We start from the raw sequence: 18,134 nt of genomic DNA on the forward strand, positions 1-18,134 counted from the left end.
TAAAGATTTTACTTGCTTAAAAATAACTATGATAGCACGAAGTGGTAGCTCAGTGGTTAAACGAGTTGGCTTTTCTTACAGAGGGCCTGAGTATGGTACCATGTTAGGTAGCTCACAAATGCCTCTAATTCTCGGTACTGTGGGCCTGAAGTTTCTTGCTTCTCTTTGAGCCTAACCTCACACGTATAGTCTATGCCAACAATTGAAAATAAAATAAATATCGAAAAAATAGCAACTATAATTGCAGCTACGTATGTGAGGATGGTAACATATCAGGCAGTCGAATGAAGTAGAGTTCCCATATATATGCGCAAGGGTTTACAGGGGTGCACTGTCATTTGTAGCCCCACCTCTAATTCCAGAGATCTCATGTCTATCACTACAGCTCCTGCTCTGCAGCTGTTACACATTTGAACATTGTATGATACATTTATTTATACTAGCTGCTTTCTACTCATTTATCCTGTGCATGCTGGAAAATGTAAGATATTTTTATTTGAAAAGGTTGTTTCTAAAAGATTTTAAATGGAAAATATGGTTTATATACTCCTATTCTCTGATATTATATCAGATTGCTGTAATAAATTAGAAAATATTGGTTTTCTTATGGCACTTTGCTTCTTTGGACATATTGAGGTAGGACATAAAGTGCTTGGGGGTTATTTTAGTCCTGGAGCTATGGGAAGAGAGCCAGCATCCACTGGCTTCCAAAGGCAGGAGATAGGAGCATTCTGAGAGCAGCATGGGGCAACACACATCCTTATGAAGTGGCCCAAGTGCTGGGGGATTGGTAAAGTGCCAGAAACTGTGATCTTCCTAGCTGGCAGGAGAAGTGTAGGCTGCTTAGCTCTGCCATTTACCATGCCCTGATTGCAAGAGATTAAGTTTTAAGACTGAGTAATGCTGGGGCTTGCAAAGACCTGGCATATAGTTCGTTTATTTTGCAGTTAGGAGCCTTGGGCAAAGAAAACAGAAATCTTGTATCCAAATATTTACAATGAGCTTGACCTTCTTACAAACTGAGGTGAGCAAAGGGGAGGTGGAAAGGAAAGAGGAGAAGGACGTGTAGGAAGCAAGCAGTGGATCTTTTATCTCAGTAGGATCTTGAGACTACTAAACAAAGTCCATTTCTCATACCAAGAGTGCTGAGAGATGTCCTTATCTTTGGAGTCTGCCCTCCTTCCAGTGCCCTCTGCCCTCTGTGCTGATGTCCCAGCATGCCCTCTACTAGAACACATCAGCAGACTGCCCGCCTCACCTCACCACCAGCACTGACATACACCATTCCCAGAGGCTCTTTCCAAAGGATTCTGTCCTGGATGTTTCACTGTCTGGAATATGCTCGGCACCATTTCACATCAAGAAAAATGCAGCAAATTCTTAATAATCACATTAGCACACGCCAGACACAGTAAAGTAAATCACACACACACACACACACACACACACACACACACACTCTCTCTCTCTCTCTCTCTCTCTCTCTCTCTCTCTCTCTCTCTCTCTGTCTCTCTCTCTGTCTCTCTCTCTCTCTGTCTCTCTCTCTCTCTCTTTCTCTCTCTGTCTCTCTCTCTCTTTCTCTCTCTGTCTCTGTCTCTCTCTCTGTCTCTCTCTCTCTCTGTCTCTCTCTCTCTGTCTCTCTCTCTCTCTGTCTCTCTCTCTCTCTGTCTCTCTCTCTCTGTCTCTCTCTCTCTCTGTCTCTCTCTCTGTCTCTCTCTCTCTGTCTCTCTCTCTCTGTCTCTCTCTCTGTCTCTCTCTCTGTCTCTCTCTGTCTCTCTCTCTCTCTCTGTCTCTCTCTCTCTCTCTCTCTCTCTCTCTCTCTCTCTCTCTCACACACACACACAATTTAATAGCAATAAAACAAAAATCAGTGATCTCAAAGGTCTGGAGGGAAACAAGTTGCTCCTTTGCCTCTCATTCCTCTTTCAAGCTTGTGAGGGATGGATGTGGTAACTGGGACCAGAAGGAAGAGAAGATGATACATGTTACATGTTACATGTTACTGGGTCTCTCTGTCTCTGTGTCTTTCTTTCTCTCTCTCTCTCTCTCTCTCTCTCTCTCTCTCTCTCTCTCTCTCTCTCTCTCTCTCTCTCTCTCTCTCTCTCTCTCTCTCTCTCTCTCTCTCTCTCTCTCTCTCTCCCCGTGTGTCTATCTATCTGTCTGTCTGTCTGCCTGTCTGTCTGTCTGTGTGTCTGTGTGTGCACATGTAGGCCAGCCAGACCAGGTCAACTTTGGTATCATTCCTCAGAAGTCGTTCACGTTTGTTTTGAGACAGGCTATCTCTTTGGTCTGGAACTTACTGATTTAGGCAGCCAGCAATCTCCACAGATCCTCCTGTCCCAGTATCCCCAGGACTGTAGTCACTGGTATTTTATGTGGATGGCAGGGCTCAAACTCAAGTTGTCATAGTTACAGAGCAAGCACTTTATCAACTGAGTAATCTCTCTACCTCATTGTGGGGTTTCTTTAAAAAAAAAAAAAGAATGTCTATTATGGTCATAAGTACAGGGCTGTGTATGTGTTTGGTATGGTATGGAAATACTGAATGAGGCCTAAGGCCACAGGATTCTCCATCAAAGAAACCTACCTGGAAGAGACAATGGTGAAATACAATGGACCTGGGCTCAAATGCCTTCCCCTAGCTCTGGCTCCTTGGACAATTTTATTGACTTTCAATGTGCTTACCCATAAACTGATAATAACAACTTTACAGTGTGGTATGCAAAACCAGAGTAAAATATGCATGTAAGGTGAGTAGCAGAGTTCCTGGCTCACAGCAGCTGCTAGATAGGCTCTTACCACTCATATCATCCCGTGGGCTCAAGGGGCTCAAGGGGAAAAGATTAAAGATAAAGCTGATTACTGAATGTCTATCTTATAGTTCAGATCAGCTATGGTAAGGGACCTGGTCAAGTGACCCCCAGTAGTCGACCATGGTCTGAAGTAGCTGTATTTGCTAAGTTAGGCCTAGCTAGAGCTGCCTGGCCTGTCTCCGTCTAGCTTCTCCACTTGGCAGTCTGCATGGATGGCCAAAGCTGGCCTCTCAGATTGCTTGTCTGGACCGTGGAAACCACCCAGTGCAGTATTGGATACGTTCCAACACAGTGTTCTGGAAAGGCAAAGATTTCAAAGAGACCTGCTGTATTTTGCTGTACCGAGGACTGTATACCCACTGCATCTTTCTCAAACTGGAACATTGTGATGGTAGAATTCTTTAAATTAATGTAGATGTCCCTAGAAAAGGGACCTCTTTTTGTCTTCCTAAGAGTTTGCCAATTCAAGAGCACTGGTTCTCTTCCCCTTTTGCTCTGATACACAGTTCAAGAGGAAGATGGGTAAACTTTCTTACCTATCCCACAGTAAAAAATAAACATAGTTTTCTCTAAAACAGGTTATCCTTTATTTACTGCTTCATTCACTTAGATATACATTCAATTAACTTAAAATATCCACTATAATATAAATTTTTATAACTGTGATGGATAATTTGGAAACATGCTCACAAAACTTCAGTAGTCGTAGTTGAGAAATATATTTTGGAAGTCACTGAGGTTAGCAGAAAACTGTCAGAGAAAAAGGCTGAGAAACTGAAAAAAAAATTATCAATAGCCACGCTGAGTAAGATGGCGACAAAAAGATGACATAGTCTACGAGCAGAAGGCACTACAAGTATAACTTACCTCGATGCAGAGAGAGTCCCTGTGCTCCTGGAGGTCTGCCTCAGCAGTGGAGTTTGCTACAGGATGGAAGAAGGTGAGGGAAAGCAGAAACTGGGCAGTGGGTGTGCAGAACTTCCCTTTAATCATCTGTAGCTTAGCAACTAGCTTCGCTGCCTCAAGCCAATACTCCTATGCACATACCTCCATCTACAGACACTATTATTTGTGGTGGCCAAGAGAGTTCACTCAGCAGTGTTTAATGCTCACACACAAGTAAGGCGTTTACCAATGAGGCTACGCATGATTTTAGCTGATATCTGAATACATCGCTCAGGTTTCCAATACTGTGACAAAATGCCTGAGATAGTCAGCTTGCAAAATGGAAAAAGCTCACAGTTTTGGAAGCTTCAGCCACTGGTTGATGTGGAATTGTTGTAAAGTCTATTATAGTAGGAACGTGTGGCAGGGATTTGTTTACATCCTGCATCTGGGAAGCAAGAGAGAGGAAGGTGATATGTCTTTCAGAAGTACAGCTCCAGTGACTTAACTCCCTCCTGCTAGGTCTCACTCTGAAAGGTTCTTTCCCAATTCTGTCACAGGCTGGTAACCAAGCCTTTAGCACAGGGAACTTCAAGCCCCAAACTACAACAGGATGAGCATGGTATGCTACAAATCACATGGCATGATAATTTATCTCTGCACTTTAAAATTTTTTCTTTTATTATTTTTCTTTTTTAAATATACATTTATATTATTACACATATATACAATAAACCACCTACACCAAGAAGAACCATGATACAATCAGGAATTATATAAATGTTATATTCATACTGTTTTGGCTGTTTGGATTTGGTAGCCTTGAAGAAAACATCTTTCCTATCTTGATGAGTCTAAAATTCTGAATGTAAATCAATATCTATCATATCTCATCTTTATCAACTCAAAACATCTATCTAGACCTAAAAACATCTTAACCCCTAAACAATTAAGTTTAATTGTAAAACTAAAGTATCTGCTCTTCAACCCCACCAGAGACTTGAGAAGGAATAAAACTAATTACCTGAATATACAGGGAGTGCAGCTTCCAAAATGAAAAAGTGACAGAGACAATTTGCATCCAAAACTCTCTATAACATTGGAGCATCTTCTTCAGCCTTCTGGCCCAATATATCTGACAGACATATTTGTAAGGCAGTAACTATTGAGGACTTGCTTACTCTGTCTTGACAAAAATTGGCTGTTGACTCTGTCTGCATCCAAGCTAGCCCATTATTAGGCTTCTGTCAGTGGCAGAAACGAGAACATTTTGCCCAGGGGCTTGTTTACAAAGAAATGTTCAACATCCCTAGTCATCAGGGAAATGCAAATGAGAATGACTTTGAGACTCCTACCAGAATGTTTAAGATCCAAAACTCAAGTGACAGCACATGCTGGTGAGGATGTTGAGAAAGGGGAACACTTCTCCATTGCTGGTGGGAGTGCAAACTTGTACAACCACTTTGGAAATCAGTCTGGTGCTCTCTTGGAAAATTGGGAATAATTCTACCTCATGATGCAGCCATACCACTCCTGGGCATATACCTGAAAGATGCTCCAGCATACAAAAAGGACAACTGTGTTCATAGCAGCTTTATTTGTAATAGCCAGAATCTGGAAACAACCTAGATGTCCTTCAACCATAGAATAAATAACAAAACTGTGGTACATTTACACAATGGAATACTACTAAGCTATTAAAAATGAAGATATCTTGAAATTTGCGGGCAAATAGGTAGAACTACAAGAGGATCATCTTGAGTGAGGAAACCCAGACCCAGAAAGATACTCATGGTATATACTCATAAGTGGATATTAGCCACATAACATAGGAATATTCCTGCACTTTCAGCTTCTTATTGCTGCTATAACAAATTAGCACAGATGTGGCCTCAATTCACGTACATTTGTTTTAGTACATGGTGGAGGTACTGACTATAAGATCAGCATATCAGAGGAATGTGGTGAATTTAAGGGTGAATCAACTGTTTTCCTTTCCCCGGCTTCATTTCTTAGGAGCCAGCTTTCTTTCCCTGGGTCATAGGACACAATTCCAACCCCTGGTTCCATTGTAACTTTTAGTTTCTGACTCTGATGCTATTTTTCTCCATCCATAAGAATTGCACCATATTCAATCTCAACCCCCACTCAACCCAACCCAAAATAGGATGAGCCTGTCTCAGGATCTCTAGGTGTCTAAAAGTTATATTTTATATGTAACATTTTACATATAGACACAATATGTACCTTCATATATGATATGCATATACACTCGTAATTACATATTCACAAAAGATACAGAGACCTATATGAAGTTATATAGAAAAAGTATTCTAAATCTAGTGGAGGCAGAAATTCTATTTATAACACTATTTTTACTTACCAGGGTAGTTAGTGAAGGCATTTGATGTATTGTTCTGTATACAGTTTTGTGGTTTTGAATTTTTTTTGTAATAAAAATGCCATTGCATGGAAGAGTAAAAATTAACAAGATAAAATACACAGGAAAACTGAAAGCACACAAACACAGACACTGGAGGCTAACCAATCATGTGGCGGGGAAGTAGCTAGCATACCAGTAATCATCAGAAGCAATTTGATCACAAAACCATAGAGACAAACCAATAGCAGAGGAAATGACATCTCAAAAACTAAATAGGGAACTGATTTTTCTTGATCACATTAAAGCCAAAGACAGAAACAGGAAGTAGAAAGACATATTCAAATGCATGACATAGGACTTTAAGTTGAAGAAAACCTACAATTGTGTTTTGAAGGCAAAAAAAAACCATGGTTAAATGAAAATCCAAGGAGGCAACTTGAACAGCATATGCATAATAATGTTAGTGATACATAAAATACAAAATCATATAAAGCAGGCATGCAAACAAATAAGTAACACCTTTTGAAAAATTGCAGCAGGTCACCTAAAGATGTGTAATAATGATGGTGACTTCAGACTTCTTTCTGTTATGTCAAAGTCCATCCAGGAGGCAACGAGAGTCTGACAACTTTATAAAGAGAAGATGTTTGTCTTTTGGTGTTAGGGAAAAAAAGACACTGGTAGGCATATGCACTTAACAAAATTCATTACATTTTCCTTCTTCAAAAACTGCTTAAGCCACATGTCAAAGACTAAGAAATACGGGGAAAATTGGAGGGAACAAAAATTGTTTAGTACCAAACCACACATAATATTTGTGCTTTCCCTAATTTCTGTCACTTGCATATATTATTTCATCACATTGAAAGTGTCCACAGTATCATATGCATCCTAAGCCAAACATGGCGATGCTCACAATCCCAGCACTTGGGAGACTAAGGTAAGTGAATTGTGTGTGTAAGGCCAGTCTGAGCTACACATAGAGACAGTCTCTCTGAAAGCCCGAACTCAGTCCCAACCCAACCCTACCCATAACAAACTGGAAAACCATTCTTAGACTCTGTGTACCTCTACCTCAAACATCATGGATTACATGGTAACTTTTCTTCTGCTCCATGCCAAGTTTTTTTTTTATTACCTTATGTTCTTGCTGTTCTGACCTCCATGCCCCACACTGTTGACACACTCCCTGAAGGGGTAGGACTGAATGCTCACATTTAGCAGTGTCCAGGGAACTCTTTGGTAAGATTTGAATGTCAGGATAGGAAAGATATATTTTAGAAGGGCTTGTGTTGATGAAGCTTATAAAAAGCAGGCAGTCTTCAAAATAAAATTACTATTCTCCCCTTAGCTGCTTGGTTTGGTCAGCAGAACAATCCACACACAAGATGGCACACAGGTACAAGACGGTGCCTAGACAAATAAGCTTTGACTCCAGAATTCTCTCCATTAGTAGTGTGCGCCTTCCTAATGCGGTGGTACTTAAGTTCTGGTGACCATGTGATACAAGACAAGGAAGATTTGTGACTATTAATGAGATAACTATAAAGCGATCTCCTTTGTTACTTCATAACTGTAATTTTTCTACTCCTATAAATCATAATATAACTTTCTGTTATGCAGGATCTCTGCTATGCCACCCCTGTGAAGCGGCCCCTTAAACACCAAATGGGTCGCAACCCAAGGGTTGACAACTACTGCTTCACATGGATTCTAAGGGTCATGTGATGGAAGACAGGATGAAGGGGCTATGAAGCCTTTTGAATTGCATTTCATAAAAACTATATGATTTTATAGTATTTCCTTTCCTGTTCCTATAATCACTCTACTAGAAAATGTATTTATTGGTGATTCTTTTACATTTCATGCTTTGTTGTTGTTGCTGTTTGCTCTTTTGTTTGTTTGTTTTTGTTTTTGTTTTTTGAGTCAGGATTTCAGTCGACAGCTCAGGAAGATGTAGAAGTCACTGAGTAGCCGGGACTACCTCCACCTAATGGAAATTTCCCTTCCTCAGCTCTCGAGTGCTAAGGTTGCGTAGTGAACCAACAACTCTGAATTACACTTCATAACAAGTTTTCAACTGTCACGCGCTATTATTGCTATTGTCATCCTTACTGAGCTTAGCTCTGGGGAAGATAACAGTCAGGTGGACATTTTGATGAGGATGCAGAGCTGTGGCATCTCCTCAGTGATCGAATGAGGTATTTCATCCAGAAATGAATCCATCGTCTGTTTACATCACACCAAGCCACTTTTTAATTACATTAGAATTCTAAATTGTAATGAGAAACAAGCTAATGTTTGGGATCTGTAGGAGTTAGAAGACAGGACTACAGTATTGTAGGATAAGTTCAGTGAGACTGTTCATGGTAGAAATTGACAATTTTGCTTTGATGGGATGTTGAAGTAGATAGGAATAGATTAATTTAATTGGAAACTTCCCTCCCAACCGAGTTCTAATGGCCAGTTCCAGCTCAGATTTGCCAGATGAACGCACCAAGAAGCATCCTGACTTTTGTTTGTTTGTTTGTTTGTTTGAGACAGCGCCTTACTATGTAGTTCAGAATGTCTTCAAATTTGGAATTTTCCTGCCTCTGCACCCCAACTTCTGAGAGTTAGCCCTCCTAAGGAGTGTTGTTTAGTTTTAAATCACCTTGCTAAGCAGCAAAAATCAAGGAATTCCGAAACTCAGAGCAACTCAGACCTTTAGCAGCTGGGGAAATGGCTCATGCCAGGTTCTCCCATATTGTAGGTTACTATCAGCAAGAAGTATCAAAGTGGTCTAGCCAGGAAGAAGCAGCAACAAAGCCAGGGAACATGTGGGAGGCAGCAGCTGGAGGGTCAGGAGTTCATGATCAGCTTCTGCTGCTACGCTGTGAGATTGAGACCAGCCTGGCTTGCATTTGACCTTGTCTCAAAACAACAACAACAACAACAACAACAACAACAACAACAACTACTACTACTACTACTTTTTAAATGAGCTACTAAAATAGTCTGCATATGCATTGTCTTTGGACATGTAAGTAACCTTCATTCTTCTGCTTATATTTTTATACTTTTAATTTTTCTTTTCTTTACTTTTTTCTTTTTTTTTTTTTTTTTTGAGTTAGGTTTTGGCTTGGCTGGTCTTGCTTAGAACTAGCTATGTAGACCAGACTGATCTCAAACTCACAGAGTTTGCCCTCCAAGTGCTAGGATGAAAGTCAGTTGTATGCCACCAGACATGGCAACCCTTAGTCTTTTAATGAAAGTAAGTCTTTATTTTATTCAATTAATTTTACTATTAAGTAAAATTTAATTATACTAAAAATAATTTAATTTTAATTAATTCAATTTAATTGATAAATTTACATTTACATTTTAGTCAGTAATCAAACGGCCTTTATAAAACCCTTAGTTATGAAAATAATTTTATGTTGTTTTTAGAAGTACTTGCTGTTTTAATATTCAAATTTAGACTTAATTTTCTTTTTCTTTTTTTTTTTTTTGGTTTTCGAGACAGAGTTTCTCTGTGTAGCCTTGGCTGCCCTAGACTCCCTTTGTAGACCAGGCTGGCCTCAAACTCATAGAAATCCGCCTGCCTCTGTTTCCTGAGTGCTGGGATTAGAGGCGTGCACCATTATGCCCAGCTCTAGACTTTATTTTTAAAAATTTTTTGTGTATGGTACGAGGTACAGAACATATACAACCTTTAAAAATGGCAACATCTAATGTACAGGACACCATTTCACAGACAGAACACTCACTTCTCCTTAGAACCATAGCGTACATTTACCTTTCGTTGGAACACGGTCAACAGAACGGCACTGGATGAACAGTGCCTTAGGGAACTGTAAGAGCAGCTCCAGGAAGAGACAGAGGGCCTTTGACCTCAGGTGCATGTTGTTCCCTGGGTTGTTCCTGGTGTGGTTTCATATCTCCTGTGACAAATCTTTACACTCAATGTATAAGACATGTTTCTTCTTGCTGGATGTCAGATCATAACTGTAGAACCCACTCTGCTGTCCTCAGTGTACCCTGAACTGGACATCACCCTCTGCCTTGATTCTGTGCCTCCCAGATATAATCTATTGCATGCACCAAAGAATTGTGTCTCAGTTGGTTTGTCCTGGCAAAGGGCTGCTCTGTGTGCTCACTGATGTTTATTTACACATTTTTCTATTGATGTTTTTAAAAGCTCAAACAATATTTAATCACATGTTGTTATTGTCTTGTAATTTTTAAATTGGTGCCTTTTTTTGAAAAAAAAATCAGATTACAGGATAGTTCTTTTAAATTGTAAAGCAATCCTTTTCAGGCAGTCAGATATCAGCATTTTCTTGCTACAATATCATGTATAAAAACTTGTTTTGTTCTGTTTTCCTGTGCCAGCACAAGGGTGTTGTAGGTTTGCTGCCAAACCTGAGGAAGCTTTAACATTGAAGACTCTTTTAGTTACAAACAAGTTATCCATGTGCACAATTTAGTTAAGAAAATGCATAGGTTACATGGAATAACTGTATCATGTCTATAAAAGTATAAAATACATTAGACACCATGTAATTATAATGTAACATTGAATTCTCTTTCAATATTGCTTCAGCTTTTGTGATATAGATTATCAAATCATATTTTAATAGTTACATATTAAAATCATATAAATCATTAAATCATTGTGTCCATAATGTAAAAGGCATTGTTTCATATCACCATGTGATTTTTCACAGTGGTATGAAAAATCATACCACAGTGATCAGAAAAATGTAGCTGCAGTGCTGGCTTTAAGGAAAGAGTGCCTGCAGGAGCCAGCAGCTTGAAGACTTGCCAGAAGGTCATGGAGTTGGTTCTGGTTTCTCTGGGCATGGATTCTTCTGGAGAGTGGCAGGAAGAGATGCACCTGTCTCAGGTTTTTTGTTCATGATCAGTTCCCTTCCCGTTTTACTTCACTCTCTGTACAGCAACCACAGCGATCTTTCGAAAGCAATGCAGTGAAGAAGTCCCTTTTGGATAACACTCTTCAGTGCCTCTCCTTTGCCTTTAAGATGAAGGAAGAGCCAGGCAGTGGTGGTGCTTGCTTTTAATTGCAGCACTTAGAGGCAGGTGGATCTTCAAGTTCAAGACCAGGCTGGTCCAGGCCTACAGAGTGAATTCCAGGACAGCGAGTGAAGGATGAAAACACACACACACACTCACACACACACACACACACACACACACACACATACACACCATTAAACTTAATTGGGCCTCTGTTTCTACATCTAGTTTAATTTCTCACTATGTTCTCATTTGTCAGTTTTTAATAAAATACTCAAACACATATAATATGCTATAAAAGGGCAACATCATACTGAATCATAATCTCTCCCTATGATTGTAATATAAAGATGAATTATAAATTTCACATTTTTTGTACCAACATTTCTACATCACTGTACTTATACTATAGATAGAAATAATATTTGCATGGTTTATTTATATTGTATGTACAGATGACATTTACATGGACACATTCACAATATTTTTATTGTGGGTATAATTACAAAAGATTCTAACCCTTTTAAATCTCTGTTAGTAATGAATTTGAGGTAGTCACAATGGTGCCTCTGATGATGAGCTGGTAGGGATAAATTTAGTGATCAAAGTAAGATGAAGAAAAACCTTTATAGAATGCTACAATTGGGTGATAAAAGTAAGTGAGCAATTTAATTTTAACAGCATTTGTGATGTAGTTATGGGAAGGTTTGCAAAACACATTGCTAACAGTTGTTGTCTTAGAAGGAAAGTATGTGTAAACAAGGGCTAATGAGGTTTATTTTATACTCTTATCTCTTTTAATTGTGTGTGGTAAAATAAATTGTTTTCCTTAATTCTGCACTCCTGGCTTCTTATTTATTTTGTGTCATGTGATTTGCAGCCTTCCCTGTTAGATGAAGCTGACTGGCCACTCCACAGGACTAGGCTTGGTCTTATGACCTGAATTAGCCAAAGGAATGTTAGTTAGTTCCTTTGAAGGAGGCATAGGTTTAAACATGCTTACGCAGTTCATGTCTTTTATTTTTCTGGGATTTGTCATAAGAAGAATCCTGAGAGCTGTTCCTTCTGGAAAAAAGATGTGCAGAATAGGCTTGAACCTACCCTACAGCTTCAAACCAAACCCTACATTATTTCATCCAGAAGTGGACAAGCTACAGACTGGCAAACATGAAAACAAACAAACAAGAAAACGACTCTGATGCAAAAGCTGCTGAGTTATTATTAGTGGTTGTTAGTTACACTGCACTGCTTTATAGGAATTCTCCTAACTTGTCTCTCTTTAATTAGATTCCTGTCCTCCTGTGTTCCTACAAAACATGTCACCTCATGTTCAATGACTCTGTTAGAACCAGCAGGTGGAGGGGCCTCTTGGCAAAGAGATTAAGGTCTCTGGCCTGGGTGCAGAGGTAACATTCCAGTTGTGCTGGATCCTTGCTGTGGGGAGGGAGGCTTGCTCACCTTAAACCATGCTAAAGAGGTGGGCAGAATAATTAGTCCTTCAGCAGGATACTGTGCTTTTCCTTCGCAGAATCCCCACTCCTCCAGTAGAAACTGAAGGGCAGAAGCCATATAGGGTCATATAGGTCTGCCTGTTTGCTTATGTGAAGAGTTCAGAGAACATAAACTTATCTTTTCTAATCTCCCTTCTTAAAGCATGCTCTCCTCAGCACTCTGGGTTCCCTCACATCTACATCGAATATTTTTAGCTTCCTTACTCTTTGTCAAAAGCTTCCCTTCTTTCCCAAGTGGTTGCATGTTGGCCACGAGTCTTACCTCCATGACACCTAGAGGAGCACGGCTTTTCCTTCTCTCCTTCATTTTCCTCTGGAAGGACCTAAGGTTTTTCCAGCTGGCCCCACCCCACAGTTCTTCTAAACTCTATAAAACTGTCCTGCTGCTTCCATCTAAGTCTACTTTTAAGCTTTTGTTAATGAGACTAAGAATACACAAAGAGATCCCCGATTTTCCCTTGTACGAGTTCATCACTATCAGTGGCTATTAGCACATTCACTTAGTTCAACCACACTTTGTTGCTCTTGTTAATTGAGTCATCTACTTTTAAAACATTCTTAAACACCTTGTGGGCTGTTACACTTACTATAGCAGTTGAATCATTTCATTCATTTGGGGTAATTTGATGAATTGGGCATATTTCATTTGTGAAAAAAACATTGTATTCTTTGAAAAGCTAGTAAATTCCCTAAAATTGTCATCTAGTTAATTATTTTTAAAAATAAAATAATTGTAAAACTGTTGAAGGATATGTGCTTAAACTGAATTCTTAAACGATTTAAGTTGTCATTGTATCTTATAGACACTACAATGAACAATAACGGTCCATTATGGATAATGGAGTGGTTAGATCATAGGTAGGCAGCCTTTGAGGGATGTGGTGTTACATGCAAATAGAAATGATCTGACTTAGCTACTTTAAGTTAAAATAAACTGTGTATCATCTATTTATGATTCCTGGAGGATCACTAACAGTTTGTCTTTAATTATATCTTCATGTAAGTTAAAGATTCTTCCAAGTCTCCACTATCCAGAAATAGAAGATGTGATGGTAAAGCTTCATGTTACTCTTTTATCTATACTAAATTCTAGAGTCAGGTCCAGTACATTGTAGAGATAGAAATACAGCTATTTTATCTATCTATCTATCTATCTATCTATCTATCTATCTATCATCTTCTTTCATTTATATGTGAGATAATCTTTCTCTCTCTCTCTCTCTCTCTCTCTCTCTCTCTCTCTCTCTCTCTCTCTCTCTCCTCCCTCCCTTCTCCACACTTCCATTTCCAGTTATAAAGTAGGTTTTCGAGGAGCTGTTTTAAAATCCTATGAATACAAGCCTTATAACACAAGACATTTTTCTCAGCTCTCTCAAATAGACTATTGTAACCTTATCAACTTATCTTTGATTCAGGTATTTTCCTATGGTAGATAATTTTAGTAATTAGTAGTATATTTTTAGTTCATTTTTTTCTAAATGTTATGTCTCTGCTCCTCCTGCCAGCTTATAGTAGATGATAAGCTTCTGGAAAACTTAAATTTTAATAGTTTTCCATATTGCTATGTTCTTTTGGGTTTGTTGGTGGGAGCTAAGATTTCTTTGTGTCTTGTATATAATGCCTTCTGGTCAGATTGTGATTTCAGGTAAGCCAAAAGTCATAGCCACACAATGTATATCCAAATGTCTGCCTTGATAAAACCTTTCTCTTTAGGCCACATTTCCGTGCTTATATTCAATTCTTTAAAAAAGATGGGAGTGTACATCTGAGGCTCAAACCCATGGCTGTGTGCATGCTAAACAAATACTCCATACATCCCTGAGCTTTTGAGAAAGCCCTTTTTAAACCATTCTCTCAATTACAGAGCAATCAGTTTACTAGGTCATCTTGCATTAAAATGAAGGCCTGCTTCTGACCCGCATCAGGATGATAACACCTTGAAATTTCAAGTTTTGACATTTCTTTAAGAAAAGAGGAGTTCAAGTCCTATCTTTTCCTGAGTGGCACTCTGAGACTCAGGAACACTCCAGTAAGAGCAAGTGGATGCTGGCGGCAACGTCACCATTCATCAATGTTTAGTGGATGCTGGTGGCAACCCCACCATTCACCAATGTTTCTCTTAAGAGATCTCATGAGTCTGTAAGTAAATTTTTACTGAAAAATAGATTGGTTGGATTTAAAGATATTCTTTCATCAAATCTATTATTTTACTGTATAGCCTTTGAGGAGCATCAAGGCCCCAGACAAAATCAAAATGGTTCCAATCTGGAAACAGTTTGAAGTAGCGTAGGTTTGTAATTTGGGGAAGTATCCTGGCTACATCTTGAGGTGTTATGAGGACATCATGTCCACCAGCCCAAATGGCAGTGGGCACCTTCATGGCAGTCAGGTCATAGAGGGGAGGATGACTCTGTGAGAGAAACAAAAGGCAATCATGAAAATACACTTGTCATTAGCAACATATGGATTCGAACAGAAAGCTTGGAAAATGAGTATCTACTATGAGCATAGCTCCATTAAACAAAGTGAGAGTGGAGGTGGGAAAGGTTTCTATACAATGAATGGTCTCTGCCTTAAGGGAGTTTGTAAAGGAAACATACAAGGAAACATAGTTAACAAGGCACGTGAATACAGATTTTTTTTAAGGGTTGGTTTTGATTGGTGTGATGGCTTAAATAAGAATAACCCACATCCAAGCTTGCTTGCCCATTTTTAGGGAGAATTCTGTCTGTGGTAGAAATGAGGACATTTTGCCCAGTGGCTTGTTTGCCACATTTGAAGACATCCCCATAAGGAGGTTCTTTGATGCTCATCATCTTCTTTGAGGTAGACTGGGTGTTACCAGAGTTAACCTGTCTCATTGTCAGTGAATCTTTAAAATAATAAAAACATTTTTAAACTTTGTCAAGACAGGGTAAGCAAGTCCTCAATTGTTCCTGTCTCACAAATATGTCTGTTAGATATACTGGGCCAGAAGGCTGGAGATGATGCTCCAATGTTGTAGAGAGTTTTGGGTGACTATTCAGATAGCAAACTATCTCTGTCATCTTCTCATTTGAAAAGCTGCTAACCTTCACTCCCAGCATACTCAGGCAATCAAGTTTATTCTTTCTTAGGTTTCTGATGGGGTTGAAGACCAGGTAGCTTAGTTTTACAATTAAGCTTAGTTGTTTAGGAGTTAAGATGTTTTTAGGTCTAGATAGATGTTTTGAGTTGATAAAGATGAGATATGATCAATATTGGTTTACATTCAGAATTTTAGATGCACCAAGATAGGAAAGATGTTTTCTTCAAGGCTGCCACATACAAATAACCAAAGCACTAAGAATTTAATATTTATATAATTCCTGATTGTGTCATGGTTCTTTTGCTGTAGGTAGTTTATTGTATATATGTGGAATAATATAAATATATTTGTAAAAAAACATTTAATAAAAAAGAGAAAAGAATGGCCCTCATAGGCTCATATATTTGAGTATTTGTTCTCCAGTTGGTGGAGCTATTTGGAAAGAATTAGAAAATTGTGGCCTTATTGGAGGAGGTGTGTCACTGGGAGCAGCCCACACCATGCCCAGCGCCTCTTTCTGCCTCATGGTTTTGTCTCAAGATGTGAGCTTTCAGCACTGCCGCACCTCTCTGCCTTCTACCATGCTCCACACCATAATGGTCATCAACTCCAACCCTCTGACACTGTGAGCCCCAAATTAAACTCTTTCTAAAGTTGCTGTGGTCATGGTGTTATATCATAGCAATAGAAAAGTAATGAAGAGACCATGTAAAAATGTGTGCTGAAGGGCCTCCCAGTGCAGGACCAGTGTGCACATCATGAATAGGAGCAATAAACTTACTGATGTACCAAGCTAAGGGATCCAAAAGTTTTAGAAAAAAATTGAAACAAAGCAGAATCATTTTTCAGGGCTCTGTGTTAAGACAGATAAACTGTGAGCTGTGGGATGACTAAGGAGGGGGCACATTGAAGACTCATTCTTCCAAGAAGTATGGATTCCTTAAGATAAATATCTGACAATGACTAAATTCCTTAAAGAGGAAGAAGCAGAAGATATGAAGAATCTCAGAAGAATGCCAATAGTTTACAAGAGTTGGAACGATGAATAGCTAATGTATGAGACAAAGAAGGAACAAAAGAAAACAAAACAAACTCCAGAACATCGAACTAAAGAAATTTGGGACAAGGGACATTGTTCCACACTGATATAAAGGACTTGAAAAAGTGAGAATAGAAAGGTAAATTTACTAATTAAAAGCCATGAGTGACTTTAAGTGGACTGTTACATAATAGAAAAAGACCTCAAATAGAGTTTTCTAAAGTTTAAGAAAGAATGGAAGGGGGAAGTGAGCTTTTTCTTTTTTCTTTTTTGTTTGTTTGTTTGTTTGTTTGTTGAGATAGGGCTTCTCTATGTAGCGTTGGCTGTCCTGGACTCTCGTTGTAGACCAGGCTGGCCTCGAACTCACAGAGATCTTCCTGCCTTTGTCTCTGCCTTCTGAGTGCTAAGATTACAGGTGTGAGCCACTGATCCCGGCTCCTTTTCTACTTCTAATCTTAAAAACACTGGAAGAACAGAGTGATGGAATGAGGGCTTCATAAAGTCAGTGGATTGAAGGGAGGCTTGCTTGCTTATTATATTCTGTAAAGCACAGGAGTTCCTGTAAGGTTGGAAGAGTAGCTGGTACCAAAAGCACTTTATAGATTTAAAGTAGCCTTCATCAAAATCCTAATGGTTTTCTTTATAGAGAGAGATGGAAATATAAAAAAATTTGTATGGGAGAAAAACAAAACAAAACAAAACAAAACAAAAAACAACACAAGTAACTAAAGCAATTCTAAGCAGAAAAATAACATTTGAGATATCACAATTTATGATTTCAAATTGTACTACATAGTTATTGTTGAATCTTTCCCCTCCTACTGGCTTGCCTCATCCAGCCTTGATATGAGGGTATATGCCCAGTCTTATTGCATCTTGTTATGCCTAGATCAATTGCTTTCCCTAAGAGGCCTCCTCTCTTCTGAGGGGAAATGGAGGAGCAGTAGATCTGGGAGAGAGGGGAGGGGGAGTGGGGAGAGGGCAGGGGAAGGGACTGTGCTGAATGAAAAAAAAATAATTTGTTTTTTAAAAAGTGCTTGCTATTCTTGCAAAGGACCTGGGTGTATAGCACGCAGACGATAGCACACAGCTCTCTGTAACCCAGTTCCAAGACACCTGACATCCTATTCTGCCCTCCACTGTCATAGGTACATACATGGTCTACGTATCAGGCTGGCAAAATATTTAGATATGAAAGTAAAATAAATAAATCTTTAAAACATCATGTGATATAATAACTTTGCCAAAATGATCAGACATTTACCAAGTACTAATATATATTTGATTGTATCTTCCTTGCTATCAAAATAAAATATTTTAGAAAGTAAAAAAAAATTTAAAAAGCCACAGACATGTAGACAGACTGGACACAAGGATACAACAGAAGACCCAGGAGCTGATGGCATAGCTACAGAGG

General features: G+C 39.0%; 1 protein-coding gene across 1 annotated transcript in view; it reads right to left on the reverse strand.

Moving 5' to 3' along the window:
* The window catches only part of LOC311592700 (uncharacterized protein), a 56,793-nt gene that overhangs the window by 24,325 nt on the left and 14,334 nt on the right, over window positions 1-18,134 (reverse strand). Inside the window, 1 exon segment of the mRNA XM_084773420.1 lies at window positions 14,796-15,021. Within this exon segment, the coding sequence (XP_084629546.1) occupies window positions 14,796-15,021 (226 nt within the window).

The sequence above is a fragment of the Acomys minous genome, assembly GCF_964271855.1.
Source record: "Acomys minous genome assembly, chromosome: 2".
NCBI lineage: Eukaryota > Metazoa > Chordata > Mammalia > Rodentia > Muridae > Acomys > Acomys minous.